General features: G+C 38.5%; 1 protein-coding gene and 1 long non-coding RNA gene across 2 annotated transcripts in view; both read left to right on the top strand.

Moving 5' to 3' along the window:
* The window catches only part of pth2ra (parathyroid hormone 2 receptor a), a 69,463-nt gene that overhangs the window by 35,890 nt on the left and 15,220 nt on the right, over positions 1-18,353 (top strand). The window contains exon 10 of the mRNA XM_087829656.1: positions 16,540-16,634. Coding sequence (XP_087685782.1) covers positions 16,540-16,634 — 95 coding nt within the window. The remainder of the gene's footprint in view (positions 1-16,539; positions 16,635-18,353) is intronic.
* LOC148098128 (uncharacterized) lies at positions 3,918-4,600 on the top strand. Its single transcript, XR_015716623.1, has 3 exons — positions 3,918-4,089; positions 4,204-4,310; positions 4,453-4,600. It is a non-coding gene; the product is annotated as an uncharacterized LOC148098128 (long non-coding RNA).

The raw sequence follows: 18,353 nt of genomic DNA, 5'->3' as shown, positions 1-18,353 counted from the left end.
GTCTGCAACTTCTGAAACTGAGGTAAGGTATAGAAACTCGTTCCCAAACAAGGAATCCATAAACTGAAGTCTGAAACTGCCCTGAAGACAACACTGTCTCTTGACTTCAATGATGAGATCCTCAGTTGATTCAGGCGCTCCATTAGAGAGTGAGCCTTCGACAGGTTCTGTGAGCCAAAACAGTCTTTAGGACCATAGGACTCTGTAGGCAAAAAAGAATTACATATCAGACATTCAAAAAGAATCATTTCAGTTTAGTTTTCATAAAGCTATCCATACCCAATAGTCAAAGTTATAAAGATCAGACATAAAAAAGAAGAATTTATCTAATGAAATACATGCGACTGAACCTATTACACTTATATGAATACCTTTTATTCCTTTATGCCTTTTTAAAGTCAAATGTGGACTGATCCAATCTCATAGTCAACCAATGGATAAGTATCAAGGAGTTCACAGAGTGAAACGAGAGTGAATATTCTTGTGGATACTGGGCTGAGCTCAAAAGCTCTGTCGTGCTCTCTGTACCAACCACCAAGCTCTCTGACAATGTAGAATATGCTGTGGTACAAGGCAGATATGGTTTTTCAGTATTCTGGCAATCCACCTGCTGCCCTTTGGGCCAGTACCATTCTTTTTCTATGAGTTATGCCCTTTAATGTCACACACTGTGCAAGGTTGACCTCTAGAATGTCAGGGAATATGTACCTAATGACTTAAGCCATCTCCTCTTTAAGCAAATCCACTAGAAAGGCCGATACAGCTGAGACCTCTAATTCAGACTTGCCAAGAGATGGGGAGTTTAGATGTTAAGCTATCATCATCTGATGTTTTGACTTCTGTAATGATAAAAGTAAAAATTCCACCATCACAAAAAGCATTAATTTTAATTGAAAAAAGGTATTCCAGTCCAGAAGAGCATCAATGGTTTCTTTAAAGTACCAATCTTTCTCTCATTTATACATAATGTTTTGAGAAGCAGCTCACATATGTTCTACACAAAGTAGAAAAAAAAAATGATGGGATGGGATGGTCCTAATTTTTGTTAGGACGATGTTGGAAAATTCACAATACATCCCTTAATAAGACATACTCTGTTGAACAAACGTATCTCCTTGTAGATATCTGCTGTATTATTTGGGTTTGACCAGTAGAATAGTCAAGTAAGTGACACTTCACCTAAAACAATGACTAAATGGAAAAATGATTTGGCATTTATGGGCACAGGTTCTTAAACCCACGTCTAAGGTGGCAGGATCCTTATTATAACTTGAGTGCATGTCAGCAGCAAGAATTAAGGTATGGCACTGTGGCGCTCCTAGCTTCTTAAACTCTGACGGTTACAGCCGGTGTTCTGGGAATTTCTCCTACCCCGTAAACCGTCCGACCCATTGTTCCTGAGCATGTGCGCGCATGCGCACAACACAAAAAGGGAAGCTAAGCGCATCCGGCTGCGATTTCACGCTACCCCGTTGTCATATTTGCAGGAGAATAGGTAAGTAGTAAGCATTAGTACTTTTTATTGACGTTGATACTTGATTTTTTAAGCCTTTGTGATTGTTTGTCAATATTAAAGTGAAATCGCTATCTGGTTTCTGCACAACTGTCGAATTTGCAGCTTCGGTGAAGTCTGCTGTCAAGTTACTGGACACGTGGTATTTGCACAACACTTTTGAGTCCGCAGCTTCGGTGTTTTAAGGCTGTTTCGGTAATGTCGTTATTTAATAAGTTAAATTATTTGCATTGTTAACTGCACATAATGAAGCTCAAGAAAATGTTTACTTACATTCGTAGATATGGAGAAGAAGTGGGAAGAGATTTACGCGTTCATTTCTGCGGGCTCCTACTAGTGATGTGCGATACCACTGATTTCCTTTCCGATCCAATACCAAGTAATATTCAGGGTGGTATCGACGATACTGATCCGATACCGATACTTTGTACAAAAACTTATTTTATTTATTGTATCTCAAATTATAGCATCATAATGATTACAGGACATCAGAGTACTTGTTTCCAACAATGACGGCAGCTGCTTAGTTTTAATATTACTCTTATTTCTCTTTCTGGGTCGCAAAAAAACTTTTAACATATTTTTAGGTGAGAATGTAGCTGTGTAAACTTTAAATATCCGTGCCGACCGACACATCATTTTCAAACCCCCGCGGTCTTTCGCTACTCGGGTTAAACATGATATATAAGTCACTTAGATAACTTAAAAATGTTATTGTTTGGCTTTTTCAGTGTTTTATTTGTTCGTGAGTAAATCAGTTTGGCTGAGATTAAAGTTATTAGATTAGATTAAATTAAATTTAACTTTATTAATTCCTCGGGAGGGCTCCTCCGGGGTTTTCACACAGCTGAATAAACGTCAAACAGAAAACTGATTAAACAAAAGTGTGAGACGGTGGAGAGTTTACGCCAGCGCCCGGTTATATTTTAGATAGCAAGGAGCAGACGGCAGAGTTTCACTCCACCGAGGGAGCTCGTGACGTACTACCCGGCTTTCTCGACCACGAAGGCCGGGTCCTCAGGTGGAAGCAGCCTCTGAATTTGGACACCCCCGCTGTTTCCAGACATTTAACGTATTTAATCCGATAAATAAACACTATAAAATGTATTTATCCCCCCCAACAGCCTTTTTGAATGTCTCCCTAGTGTGGCCACAACACCTCACGTTTTTGCCACATGTATCGCAAACCACGTCTCAGTTTTTGTGGAGGTAAAATAGGTTCGCACATGACTCCAATTACGCTCAGCCATTGTTGTGAGTGCGCACGCCAAGGGGCTGCGAGACAGCCTATTTCGCAAATGACTATGAAAGGCGGAAGAGGAAATAGTTCCTTTGAATGTAGACAATCCGAATGTTCTAGTTTCTTTCCACTGTGTTCCTGTTAATGATAAACTACAAATTTACCCTAATTTACTAAAATATCGATATTTTAATGTGAGAATCGATTCTAGAATATAAATGATTGGTATCAGAGGAATCGATATTTCAGGATCGATCCGCACATCACTAGCTCCTACCCTTCAGGATATGACAAGGCTCAGAGGCAAAACCTCAGAAGATATGCCTCAAAATTCAAACAAAAGGGTCAGTAATTTATTGTTAATACTAACAACTTACATATGTAGTTAAATTAATTTCTAAATATATATTGTTTTACTGCAGATTGAGAACTCTTTGTTGGAACCAGAAGAGTAGTAAAATCCATGGATGATGCCAGGAAGATATTTCATGAGTTTCATTCATCTCCAATTGGAGGACACACTGGCACGCACAAAACGCTAAATGCAGTGTGTTCCAGATTTTACTGGTTTGGTATGACAGTTGACATTAAAACATGGGTATGTATTAAGTGTTTGTACTGTTGTTAAATAGCGTTTAAAATAAGCAATTTTTTTTTACATCAGTTAAAAGAGAAACTGTACACTTGCAAAATATAAATAAATATGGTTAATTAGTGATATTACAGTAATAACCTGTAGGCCTGGCAGAGATTTGAAGATGCACACAAAGTATTGTTGCTAAATTGTTTGTTCGTTAGAGAATATGTCATTAAGTGTTTTTGTTTTTTACAAATGAGAATGTTGAACATTTACGTGAACTCCATAAATATTTTTACCTTAAAGATTCTGGAATGTGACCAATGTCAAAAAGTTGGGAAACCACTGACTGCTGTGCAACTGTTGCAGTGTATTCAGGTAAATATTATGCCCCGTTTACCCATCAAACTATGCTTGTAGCTCATATTCATAAAGGCAGGAGGGTTTGCCAACTAATTTTAACCATCAATGTTAATGTGTACATTATACAAATTGTTATTCAAATTATTAATTTGTTCTTGATAGGTGTCTGAAGTGTGGGAACTTATTGGTATAGATCTTACTGGACCTCTCCCTAAAACTTCAAGCGGCTTCCAGTATATACTTACTGCAAGTGACTACTTTTCAAAATGGGTTGAAGCTTTCCCATTAAAAACAAAATCTGCATCTGAGGTAGCCCGGCACTTGTGCTCCATTATATATAGACATGGCTGCCCCAAAAGGATTTTGTCAGACCAAGGCAGAGAGTTTGTGAATGAAGTAAGTGTTAAATAATTTTCAGTTACATTTTTTAACTTTACTTCACTGGGGTCAAAGATTTTTTCTTGTGTGCTTGTATAAGAAGTATAAGAACCTTGTCTTTGTCTGTTGAAGCTCAACTCTGATCTTTGCAAGTTATTGCAAATTGAAAGAAGTGTCACAGCAGCATACCATCCACAGACCAATGGTCTAGATGAAAAGACCAATGACAACATAAAAAGGTATGCCTAATTTTTATCTATCAGTTTTTAATAACATTACTTATGTTATTCAAACTTAATTGTTACTTAATAATTTATTAATTCCTTTACTTCTAATTAAACTTTCATTACTGTCTTTACATATTTCTATGCCTGCATTTAGAGCCCTCCGAAAAATGGTGAATGACCAGCAGAATAACTGGGATCTGTATCTAGATCCCACCCTGTTTTCACTGCGGTCAAAAGTACACACCACAACAAAATACACACCTTTTTTTCTGATGTATGGAAGAGAGGCAGTATTTCCATCAGAAGTGACTGCTCAAGTGCCGATGAGTCTATGTTAGAACTAAGAATTAAAACCATTTAAGAAAAAAACCCAGTAATGTCTTTATGAATATGATATCATCTTGTTTTAATTGCTAATATCTACAGAATTTTAGATTTCCAACATCATTCTGCCAGACGACAAAAGGTACAGTGACTATGTACAGTCTGAAAGTGAAGCACAACATGCAGTTAAAGAAACTGCACAAGAAAACATTGCGAAGTCACAAGACAAGCAAAAGGTTGCATACGCCAAGCGGGCCCTGAAAAAGTACAAAAATGTTGTGTATAATGTAGGGGATCAAATTCTGCTTCTAAATATGAGGAAACGTGGGCAAAAAGGAGGAAGACTTGAACCGGATTTTTCAGGTCCCTACACAATTGATGACTTCAGTGGAAAATGTGTTAGAGTGTGGCATGCAAGAAAAAGGTGGCATAGCTGCTTGTGGCCCGTTGGCCCTTGTCTGCTTGTGGCCCGTTGGCCATTGACCGTGATTTTCAAATGGCAACTGTTATTACTAAAGAAACTTATCATATTTTGTTTTTTAGTGAAGTGGCTTTGGGCTGCAAAAGACACCGGGCGTATGGAGGCAGTCGTGGAACAACAATCATACATGATTCCAAACATTTTTTACAAATAAATAACTGCAAAGTGGGGTGTGCGTAATTATTCAGCCCCCTGAGTCAATACTTTATAGAACCACCTTTATCTGCAATTACTGCTGCCAGTCTTTTAGGGTATGTCTCTACCAACTAGAGACTGGTAGAGACATTGGTCTTTCACGTGGAATTCCAATAAAATTGATTCATGTTTGTGAATGCAATCTGACAAAATGTGGAAAAGTTCACGGGGGCCGAATACTTTTGCAAGCCACTGTAGTAATTATTTTCTCATCAAATTCATAATGTTGGTTAACACACTTACACCCCCCCTCCTCCCTCTTCAGGTGCAGTGCGAGTTTTGTTCCAGATGGGCACATTTTGGATGTGCTCAATATGACAGCAGCCTGGTCAACTACCTGTGCGACAAATGTGCATAATTTGTACACTGTTTCTTTTTCAGTTCTTTCTCCCTGTGTTCTGTTGGATCTATAAATGTCAAATATATGTATCTGTAAATATATTCAGTAAATATATACTGTAACTATAATGGAGTGAGTTCATTGTCAAAGTTTATATAGTCAGGTGTTCCAATCACTTCAATGGTGACAGCTGTATAACTTAAGCACCTTGGCATGCTGACTGCTTCTACAAACAACTGCCAAACCATGCTACCTTTGTTATTATAAACTAGAAGCATAGTCTGACGGGAAGAATTACGTGCCAAAACATGCTACCTTTGTTAATAAGAGCAAGAAGCATAATTCTGACGGGAAGAATTACGTGCCAAAACATGCTACCTTTGTTAATAAGAGCAAGAAGCATAATTCTGACGGGAAGAATTACGTGCCAAAACATGCTACCTTTGTTAATAAGAGCAAGAAGCATAATTCTGACGGGAAGAATTACGTGCCGAAACATGCTACCTTTGTTAATAAGAGCAAGAAGCATAATTCTGATGGGAAGAATTACGTGCCAAAACATGCTACCTTTGTGAATGTGACCTACAAGCACACTTTAATGGGTAAAAAGAAGTGTCAAACCGTACTGGCTTTATGAATATCAGCTACAAACATACTCTGATGGGCAAAGTTAAGTGGCAAACCGTCATACCTACTTAAATTTGTGCTGGAATTATTGTTTGGCAGCAGAAATGTGCATAAATTACGTACAGTAGGACATTTTGCCAAAGTAGAGCAGTTTGTCATATGGCAGCGTAAAATTATCCTACTGGTAGGACGTTTTGCCAGAACACCGGACTAATTAGCCACTGTAGCCATAACTAGCACGAGTAACCCAAACACTATTGCTCTCTCAGTGACGTTTTAACTTGCTAAGCCATCAAAAACGTCAGTGCTCTCTGTCACATGCATAAATTCCATATCTGACCGACAACAGCTGCTTTCTCCCACTATGTGCAATTTGTTACTATTTTTCAGCTTTAGCCACAAAGCTAATACCAACTTTAGCTAGCACTGTAAAAACAACATGTAGATGCATTACAGATTACTTTTCATATAGCATGCACTACAACAATTCTGTAAAAACGTACCCAACTAAAACAAATGTATTTAAATTACTTACCTTCTCAGTATGCCTGACTCAGTGCCAAAGGTTGCATGTGGCTGAACAGTCTTCCAGAATCTGGCGGTCAATTGCGCTCTCCTTAAGTTATGTTGTTGTCTTATTGGATAAGACTCCAGGTCTTATTATCCAATCATATTTAGTTGTTGTCTTTGAATATATTGCATCATTTCCGGTTGTGGTCAAACATGATTACAATGGTTTTAGTATTCTAATTTAGTCACTTTAAATCAATGCAAGAAAAATGAGTAGTCTCAGTATTGTTTATAATCAAGTAAATGTTACTATTTAATCATGTAAATAAGTGAAACATGAAAGGCTTGTGTAGCATTAACTAAATTCATTTGTGCAAATTCAAAAGCCTGCCAATTCCCATTTTTTCAGTGTTCCATGAACACATACAACTTGTTGCTGAGCACAATGAAGCATTGATGGCTCATTCTATATGTCTTCTAAAATGCAGAGTTTTCTCTCATAACCTCTGAATTTCTAATATTTGGTTATTTAAAGTTTTTAAACACGAGTTATGATTTTATAATGCTTTGGATGCTGTTACTACAAGATAAAATTCTCCAATTAAAGCCAATAAAATTAGCAGTTTTGTAACATAAGAGAAATAACATTTTAAATATTAACTAAATCTTTCAAAATCTCTGTTCCCTATTCAAGTTAAGATCTTGCTGGTAACCAGTTCAGCAGCAGTGTGCACTCAGTATCCTTCACAGATCAGAAATAAATAAAGATTTGATTGAGTTTGGCAGGGAGCAATCGAAAAATACCGACTGCAAGCAGCGTTTTATTCTCTCTAGAGGCTTCAGTGTGCAGGAGTATGAAAAATAGTAAATAGACTGATATTGCAATACTTTAAGTTTAGTTTTATCGACCACTGAAGTGCTTTCACGAGCCAGTTTCACCCATTCACACATGAATAATATCAAACACACCGTTCTGGCACATCAAGAACTCAACTTGTGACCTTCTGATTGGTGGATCCACCGCGTGTCCTTCACTCTAACAGCTTGTCCGTGCTTCATATTTAACAATCATGCAGCTCTGACTTGTGACTCTGACTGTTTATGTTGTGGTTTCGCACTTGCACTTAACTTTTAGTGGTGCGTGTTTGTTATTGGACAGACGAAGGTGGTGGTGGCTGATGGGAGATATGTTGGATCTGAAACATGTTGAATCTAAAGAATAAATCTGAAGGAGTATACATGCACAGGCACGCTCACCAACCACAGCTGGAAAACAGGCTGAAGGTGTACAGCAATCCTCTTTCATTTTGACAATGCTAACTTGTTTTTGCTTACAAGTTCCACACTTATTCCCCTCGCGTGTTGGGAAGCCAAACACCACCTATGGAATTTAAAAAGAGTTCACTCAGAAGGATTTGTTCTTTTACCAGTTGTTCACAGAAAATTGGTCTCAGGCTGGAAAAGCCATTTACTACCTTTACTACATCGCATTCATATGGTATAAAGTGCATGCAATGTTGTGTGCTGTTTGTGTGGTAGGCAGAGAGAGGGCTTGTCAGACGGGCTAAACAGAACTTAAACAGCTTTATTGTTGCAGCCCGGGAAACAAAATATAAAACAACAAGAAATGTGACCTAAACGAAAAACTAGAACTTATTTCATAACAGAACAAACTGGGCACAATTGAGGAGGGAGGGACAACGACATGATAAAGAACAGAGAGAAACTGAGGGCTTAAATAGACATGAGGTAATCAGGGAAAGAGACACAGCTGAGGACAACAAGGCTCAGGTGAACCGAATCAGTTAACGAGCACGAGGGAAGCAAACTGAACACGACACACACAGGACAAGAGACAAAAATAACCCGACTGAGACTAAAACACATGAAATTGACAGAACGATGTAAACAAAGACAAAACTGCCTAACAACAGAAAATATGATGGAAACAGATACTAGACGTGGGGAACATAGAAGAGCCGGAAAAACCTGAGAATAACAAAGAAAATGATGAACACAAAATCAGAATACAAACTTAACCAAAGCAAAGGTTATAACTAAACTGAAAAGTACAACAAAGTTAAGTGGAAAATATCAAACAGAAAACCGAGTCCCACACAGAAAACGCTGGAACTCAAGATCATGACACGTCCTGCTTTTAACCTTTTAATGCCTGAACCATGAAATAATTACCAAAATATTCACATTTTTGAAAATGTTTACTGAACCTTCTGATCATCAATTAAATATTAATTTTTTTTTCTGAATTTATGAACTTTAATTTTTATTATATCACTTAAAGTGTTTGGTGATCTATTTAGGTTTATTCAGGGGTAAAAAAAAAATATGCACAAGCCTGAAAAACCTACATATCAATTATGATACAGTAGGAATGAAGGAGTTAAAGGAAGAATTAGGAAAAGATACCAAAGCCTCCTTGGAATTGTACACCAACCAAACAAACAAACAACTCAGTTGACTTAACAATGCAGGCACAAAGACGACAAGTCAAGCAGCTAAACCACAAGGCTAGCCAAAACAATGAGGAGCATGAAGAGGCAAAATAACACAAAGGAAGAGCAGCAATTATCCAGATCACGCTACACACTGAGTTGTTGCAATCCTGTCGTTCTCCTTTGATTAAAGTTGTCACACAATAAGCTCATCGACACATCAAAACTGGAACAGAAAGCAAATAACTAGGTGTAAAAATAAGCAAAGGGGGACTTGTGCATTTTAAATAATTACTTTAGGCGATGCACCTGTAACAGCGGGTACTACCGATCAAAGCATCTGCATTATTCAAACTAAACGGTCTGCTAATATCCAAAACCAACACTCATTTTTGGTCCCTGACTGGTCCACTCTGCATGTTAAAGACCCTGAATCCCAAATTGCCCCCATCACAAACACAGGATTGTTCGTGATAGGTCAGAAACTTTTAAAAATAATCGAATAAAATTTGTATAAATGAGTGTGTAAATGTGGCTTGCAGTGCAAAAAGCTTTGAGTCCTCAGACTACAAAAACACCATATCAGGCAGTCTGTTTATCATATTAGTTACATGCAGAGCTAGTGAGTTTCAGTGAGGCACAAAAGAATGAGTCACTGTGTGGGATAAGGTTGAGGACCTGTGTCCACAGACAGTGTGGCTCCGTGATGTAGTGGTTTGCACAATCACTGAACACTTGAAGGTTTGAGACCAGGATGAGACATAAATTCCTCTGGGATAGCAACAGGAAGGTCATCTGGCGCAAGAATCTGCTGAATCGAGTATGCAGAACCACGAGCGAAGGTAACCTCTGATGAGTGAGGGAGCACCTGGAAGAAGCTTCTTCTTATCTGTGTCCACAGATAGCTATTTTTTGCCCGGTCGGCACCTGTGACCTCACTCTGCGTGCTCGGGGCGTTTTTGTGCTCAGCGACTTGTCAGGTTGTCAGTGGTGAGTGCCATAGGATCTGTATAGAAAGCAGACTCTGCCAGCACAAAGTTAAAACACTGCCAGTGAGATCAGATGCTTAGCCTACATTTTTCTCACAAATACGTGCCAGGTTACACTTAATGGGCTGCAGCCAGGAGAGACATCCAAGCACCGATGCCTGGCTCGTGTGTGGCATATTTCCTTAAATTGCAGCCAGGTATTTATTAACCTCAACTGGAAGAAAAACAAGGGTTTACTGTAATTAAAGCAGGCGGAATCTGCTCATACAGTCAGATTGAGTTAGAAATCCATCATGAAGCGCTCCATTGTGGTGGAATCTGTCGGGGTATCCTCACAGTGGGGGCTCGCTGGTGACAAATCTTTCACTTGCTTTTAAAATAGCTCAGCATTAGTTGTACAGCAGCTGAGTATCGATCCATTATACTTACAAGTGGTGGTTCTGAGGGTTGGAGGTGGTGAAGTATCCGTGGGCTGCTCTCTGTGAAACAAAGAAGAATAGAGTTTGTGGGCTGTTTTTGTAATTCCAATATTTATTTATTTTAAATAGAATAATAAATAAAATATCTTCCATCTAATTCTAATTATTAAGCAATTGTTATTGTTATTATCCCAGCAGAGACACATTATATAATTTGGAGTCATTATGAATTATCAGCATGGCACATTGTTACAGCAGGTAAAAACCTGGTTAAGCGTAATGAGCCAGTTAAGATAATAATGGTCAGAATGTGTAGAATTAAATATTAAATTAGCAACGTGTAAATAGAACATTTTCAGTTTTTGTTGAATGTGTAAAAGAAAACGTGTGCTGGGGGGAAAATAAGTAAATCCTTGGATTTAGTAAGTGGTGCCTGGCAGCAATAACCTCAAACAGGTGCACCTGGTAGCTGCAACGCAGAGCGCCGCAGTGCTCAGCAGGAAGTTTGATTTACTTATTTATTTTCCTCTGAACTGTTTCATCTGAGCCGTACCCACGAGAGGAAGCAAAACAAAACAAAAAAAAAAAACAGGAAACTTTTGATGTTGCTAATAAACTGTCTCAAAATATAATTGAGTCATGAAAGTTGCCACTTTTGTAATATTTACTTGTGGCATAATTATAAGACACACACACACACACACACACACACACACACACACACACAAACACTTAGTGACTGATAAAAATATTAAACATAAATCATCATGACACATAAAAATAATTCTGGTCTTATTTAGAAAATATAAAATATGCACTACTGAAGGAAATAGGAAAGGATTTTCTGTTCTCTTCCATGCGGGCATGAAGCATTACTTCATATGGACAGGTCTCCAGAGGTCATACACAAACCTTTCTGACTCTGTGGGTGATCTTAAATCTTTGCTCCTATGCCTCCTACCTGGTGTTTCCTCAGGGCCTCAAGGCCATCCTGGAAGCTTATTATCTAATTTGGGAGACAGTACAAGATCTCGGTGTATTCCTGTTATCTCAAAAGAAAAGTCGAGGGTGCTAAAAGTAGACTTGAGAGCTGGCTCACTGTGCTTCTGGTCAATAGGTTGAGTCGTCTTTGTCCTCCTTGGTAAGAAATAGCAATTATTATTTCTTCTCTCTCTCCCAAAAGAATTATCTGTAAGAGGAATAGCGTGTGTCATGTGATTACCCTAACAGTGGGTACTGTTTGGATGTAATGGATAGAGGTGAAGGAGTTTAAACTTGTTATTCCAGACTGTCTCTATGCTGTAGGTCATTCCAAAAGCAGATTTTTTTGTTTTCTAGTAGATTACAGTGAGCTAGCTCTTGTGTTTCAGCTGAGCCCCACTCAGCACATTACCAGTAATGAAAACTGTGGAAAGATATGAGTTCAACTGAAACAAACACAGCCCGGAACGAATGTGAAAGTTGTTCCGTCTGATTGAGCGCATCTGTGCCAGCACGCCATAACCAGCCTGTGTAAATGTGCATCTACTGAGCAATTTCAAAAGAAGTCAAAACAAATGGACAGCTACATCTGTTTCCTGGATAAAGGTTAAATACAAAGCTTAACTAAAGGTTTTAGATGTTCCTTGCATCAATCCCCTTTTGTGTAATTCTGAACTTCTGTAATAGTATCATGGCTAGCAAGACAAGCCGTGTGGAGTAAGAGAAGGACCCAAAGATGCAGGCAATGACTTAGATGAGAAGAGTGATCTTTATTGACATGGGGTGAAAATACAGAGTGACACGGAGGTGGCGAGAACAGGAACAGAAATGGGAAGCTGGGAAGAACTAACTAAACAAACCTGAAAGCATGACTCGCGGGATGATGTTCAGAATAATGCTAGGGTGAGACACAGAATAACAGGGAGGTAACACAGACGGACCAGTGACGAGTACAAGAGAACACACACTTAAACACACACAACACAGCACTCAGAAGCTACCTTGCAGCTTCACAAGTACTCTGTTTAATCTGCACTGGTCATTTCACTTTATTGTTATTGATATTTATATTTAAAAGTGCAATACTGTGATTTTCTGCTGCTCATTCCTGTGCAATATCCCATCTGCCCTCCCGTCATTTCTTTTCAAGATTTTCTTATTTAATCACTAGTGTACATATATTTATATTTATAGATACATATATATTTAGTCATCTTTTCTCTTTTACCATGTCTCTCTAATATTTTGCTTCTTACTATTTTTCTATTTTTTTATTTTATTTTATTATATTTTATTATTTTCTCCTACTGTATCATGCTGCTCAGTGACTGCTGCTCGTCAAACACATTTCATTGCAATGTTGACCCTGTGCTAACTTGCATATGACAAATAAAACTGAAAACTGAAAACTATAAATACACATAGGGAAATGAGGAAACTGCACACAGGAGGGAGACGTGGCTGAAGCTAATTGACATGACAAGACAGGGAGGACGCAAACTGAATACACTGACATAAGAAACTCAACACACATGCAAAGGCACAGATGCAGAGACCTGACTAACCTAGAACAGAGGGAACACACAGGCAGGGATGACACAGAAACAGAGGGAGTACAGAGTAACATGAGGGGCAAGGGGACCAAAACCAAAACACAGACAGCAATAATGCAACAAATAAATAATAAACTACTCAACACACTGGGCCACAGACCCACAACTGTGACAAATAGTTTCTATATTTGGACATCAAAGTAACACAATCCCCTTTTCATTATTTTTACATGTGGTGGGTTATGATTGTGATATAAGACTATGAAAAGCTCAAAACACTGCAGTGAGAAGGTTTTCTGGGGTTACATGTAAGGCCAGCGTGCAGCGAGCTAGTTTACACTGTACACTAAAGACCTTACTAGGGCCTAAAATGCTAAATTAAAATAATGAAATATTTTGGTCACTGATAAATGAATAAATCACTAGATGAGAACAGCTCCACATTTGTTACATGCTCATCCTACAATCCAGTGAAATCAGGTTGTGTTTGTTCCTTTAAATACTCGTGCGTGAAACTGACTGCTCTACAGACTGTTTGTTCAGATGAAGAACAGGTGGTCTTGGTGTCCTTTAAAATGCTGTCGAGAGAAAAAGAAACGTTGGGTCATTTTTATAACCGATATAATAGATTCCACAGGAGATAAAATTATGCCGCACACGCGCACGTAGGTGTGTGTGTGTGTGTGCGCATGAATTTCTCAGGGCATAAGAATCTCAGGCAGATACATCTGAGCACAATTAACCCCATGAGAAAATAACCTCAGGAATGTTTTAATGAACTCTCCGTGTTTCTAAAAAGAAAAACCTGCATAGATAATCAGAGCTGTGATACTTCTATAAAGGCACTGAGAAGGCCAACGTCTACAAATCGTTAAAAAGGCTCCAACTTTCCCCGTCTCACACTGGTAATGATGTCGTGCTCCATGTTTCACATAAACGTGCAAAATATGTGCAGGTAATACACGCACCCTGTATTCAACACAGAACTATAATTATTTCTGGATTATAGTTCTCCAATAGAAAACTGATTGAATATCAATTTTGTGGAATATCACTCCTCTATGGACTGAGGGCTTTTAATATCAAACTTGCTTTAACATCACAATTTAACAAAAAGAAGAGTGAGTCTATTCATGCAGTGTTTTTCTGTGAGTGGCACTTATGCAAAACCTCTGAATTAATGAACAAGCTACTTAAAACTGCACGTTTGTTCAAAGATATCTTCCGAGTTGTGTGTCTGTCTGTGCGTGCTGTGAGTTTATACCAGGTTGCCACTGGTAAAATCACCTACAGACTCTAATCAGAGGCAGCGTTGTTTCATCAGGACAAATTCACTGCTGGTTATAGAAAATTCCTGAATGAAGACTTAATGTGTGTACATTTATTGGACTCTAACACCAGGTTGGACCAACTTTTCTTTCCCTAATTCTTTGTGGCACAGATTCAGCAAAGTGCTGGAAACAATCCTCAGAATATTCAGGTCCATATTGACACGACAGGCCATCTGCAGCCTGAATGGCTGATACAGAGCAGGGTAAATCTATGCTTTCACGTTCTGACACTGCCTTCTGAATGACACAGCAGGAACAAAAACTCATCAGACCCGGAAGTGTTTGTCCAATCTTCTGTTGTCCACTTAGGGTGAGCCGCATGAACTGTAGCTTCAGTTTCTTGTTCTCAGCTGACACCTGGTGTGGTCTTCTGCTGCTGCAGACCATCTGCTTCAAGGTTCAAAGATGCTCTTCTGCAAACTGGTTGTAATGATTGTTTTTTTGAATCACTGTTGCCAGCTTCCATGTGATTGGATGTTTGTGTTAGCAGTTGGCTGCACAGGTGTACCTAATGAAATGTCCATTGTGTGTTTACAGAATTGAGCAACATGTTTACAATGTTGCTACATTGTTAAGTGATTAATGGTAAAATGGTAAAAGTCTGATTGTTACTAACAGCTAAGCCAACATTGTTTGGGGATTTTGAGTTGTCTTTCTGTCTGCACACAGATTTTATTATTATAGTACCTGCTGGTTATGTCAGTGGAAACTATAGTTACAAAATTTTACAGATCTGTGCTTGTTCGACACTGGGTTACTTTTGAACACTACGACTGCATAACAAAATAGTCTCTAATTTCAACTATGCTTTTTTTCTGGTTACAACAAAATTAATTAATTTAATTTCTTAATTCCTCTGTTTAATGAGCTGCTAAACACAAACATTCATATCTGAACTGGCAGAACAGAAAATGAGTCTAGTGTCTGCAGGACTGCTGTGCTGTTAAAATGCAGCCTCATATTTACACAGCTTGCAATGATACAGTCAGCTAATTATTTACTGAAAATGTTGGACACATAATTGATATACAACATTATTTTTTATGTTTTTTGGTAAGTTTATTAGTAAACGAGTATGCTTACAGACGCACACAGGCAATTATAGTAGATTGCATACAGTTGGTGTAAAAAGACACCCAGCACAAAGAGAAGCGACATCTCATCTCAGTGTTTTTCATTGCTTATAGTGCACAGATGATAGCATTCATAGTCAGCACAGTCAATAAGCAGTATTTCTGGAAATGTGATAATATAGCTGTTTGTTGTTTTAGAGTTGAAATTCATCACATGGTCTCATTTTCTGGGTTAAACCTTGGCACATACAACAACTACAATTAGCACAGTCACATTTGTATCAGTTTTTGTCTGTGTAATGTGTTTATGTTACTAAAAAGGAAATATGCAGAAGATAAAGAGTGAACACAAACACTGTGTACAATGTATGAACTCACAGGAGGTGTGGGTTTAAGTAAAGTGCTTTGACTCACTGTTTAATGTCTGGATTATGTCTACGTGTGCAGCGCTGCTGGTCTCAAAGTGTTTTATATGGATTCTAAAGCTTATTCAGGCTCATTCAGGTGGTGCATAGTATCAGACTGAAAGTATTACATCATTGGTGGCATAAATCATAAGCCTCAATTTGCATGTTTTAAATTACTTTGCTCAAGTCTCATTAAAGTCTTGTAGAGGAAATGACAAAAGTTCCAAAGGAGAACTTAGTAAGCCTCTAAAGGTATTTTGCTATGATTAATAGACCTGCTTCCACACCGTACTTACCTTATGATATACAAAATCAAGTTCTGTAACAAGTGTACAGGTGAAAAAGATTATTAGAAACACACTCGTGCAGTGTACCGAAAGACAGTGAATCGAATCGTGATTCTGGCTGACGTTCTGCACGTCCAGCCCACACTGCTGTCAAGTCTTTGTGTCCTGATCAGAATTAATCACCACTGTAAAAGGTTTCATTTATTTTATGTATATGATACAGTTTCAGCATGTCAATATATGAAGAGTCTTTGCTTTTCTTCTGTTCCAGCTCAACTTTATTTTGTTTGTGAACATCGTGCGAGTTCTGGCCACTAAAATACGAGAGACGAACGCAGGGCGATACGACACCAGGAAACAGTACAGGTTTGAAATGACTTTTTCCTGTAACGCCACTCATTCATCCTGTGCTCAGGGTTGCAGTTTGCTCTAAATGCCTCTGTATGTCACTACTCGTGAATGCTAATGTGCTGATAACTCACCGTTTCACTCCCCAGATGCATCAGTCAGGTGCTGTGTCAGGCTTCTGTCTTGTTTCTTAAGGACATAAGGTTCAGATACTGTCAATTTGCTTTAGATCGTTATTATTTTAGGCCTGCCACTTTTTCATTTGTCCTCCATTTGTCCAGTTTTCTCATTTCTTTTAAGAAAACTGCACACCATGGTGAGATATGGATATAACGGAGTTTTCAGTTAATAGCTCTTTGGGAATCACTTAATTGGTCAAAGATATGTGTGTCATCTTTTGTATTTCTCATGGAATCAGCTAAAGAAATGCGAACAATTTGTGCATCTTTGCAACAGGCTGCTAGTGACAAAGAGCCTAAATGTACAATTTACAAGTGGCTCCAAGTTGCCTGCTGTGTGTCGACACAACACTGGTCCACTGGTCCATCCCCAGAGTTAGAAATATATTAGAAAATGGTCAGATACAAGGACTGGACTACTCTAGTGTAAGACTACAGTGTGTATGACATGACATTAAATGGGAAAAAAAAAAAGCCTTTTTGCTTTTATAGCCTTCTGATTGCGGCTCTTAGGAAGTGAGGATGAAAGCTTTTGCAGACAGACAATATTTACTGATTTACAGTGTTTTATTTCTCTATGGAACTAGATTCTCTTATAATGATGTGAATCTGAGTACAACTCTTAACCCCAGCTCAACAGAGCAACAAGTGAAGGATCCACTGATGCATCATCAAATATTTACAGAATTTAATTCTCAGTGTGCCAAAATATTACAGACTCCCACAGACCAAAGATGGGCACATTAGTTTATGATGATTGGCCACAGGTATGAGACAGATGGGTTGTATAGAGCGCTCTTTGAATGTGTGAATATGATGCTTTATCCACATTAGGGGAAATGTATTGTTCAGTAGCTTTCTAACAGACTCGAGGCTGAAGTAAGGGTGGTTCAGACCACAAACCTTCTATTTAGAAGAAGTTCTAGTTTATGTTTTGACCCACAGCCGATCAACTTATAGAATCTTTTCTACTGACGGCTGTAAAAAAAAAAAGTTCTAAATATCTTTGCTGGCAAGCTCAATTCTTTCAGATCAAAATTCAAGACTTTATCATATCAACCTGACCACATCATTCACTTTGTTCTGGCATCTGAGTTTTCTCTGATCTCCATGACAGATCTCCTGGACATAGTTTCTCATCGGTCTCTTTTATCCAGGTGCATTAAATGACTGCTTCAAGACAGCTAGTGTCTTCCCTCTCACAGATACAGCTGTTTTAAATAATTATAGTGCATGTTCAAACTTCCCTTCATTTCTGAAATTCTTGAGGAAACCATTGCTCTTCAGGCTCGCCAGCCAGCTGACAAGAATATCTGACAAGTTCCAGTTTGGTTTCCGTCTGTCACGGCTCACTCTACTCGCCGTGTGGAAATAATAAAGGAGGATCCAAACGCAGGCACTTGTAAAGGTGTGAAGGTGGTTTATTAAATACAAAATAAATATAGATGAACTAAACTAGACTGGAAACAACTAAACTACAGAGCACGAACCTGAATGAGAACGAGCACAGGAGAATGACGATGGACAGCAGGGAGAACACACAGGTGAGACCAGCAAC

Source organism: Neolamprologus brichardi, chromosome 16 (genome assembly GCF_056152115.1).
Source record: "Neolamprologus brichardi isolate AB-2024 chromosome 16, ASM5615211v1, whole genome shotgun sequence".
Lineage (NCBI taxonomy): Eukaryota > Metazoa > Chordata > Actinopteri > Cichliformes > Cichlidae > Neolamprologus > Neolamprologus brichardi.
The sequence above is the reverse complement of the archived record's forward strand: the minus strand, read 5'-3'. Positions and strand labels throughout refer to the sequence as shown.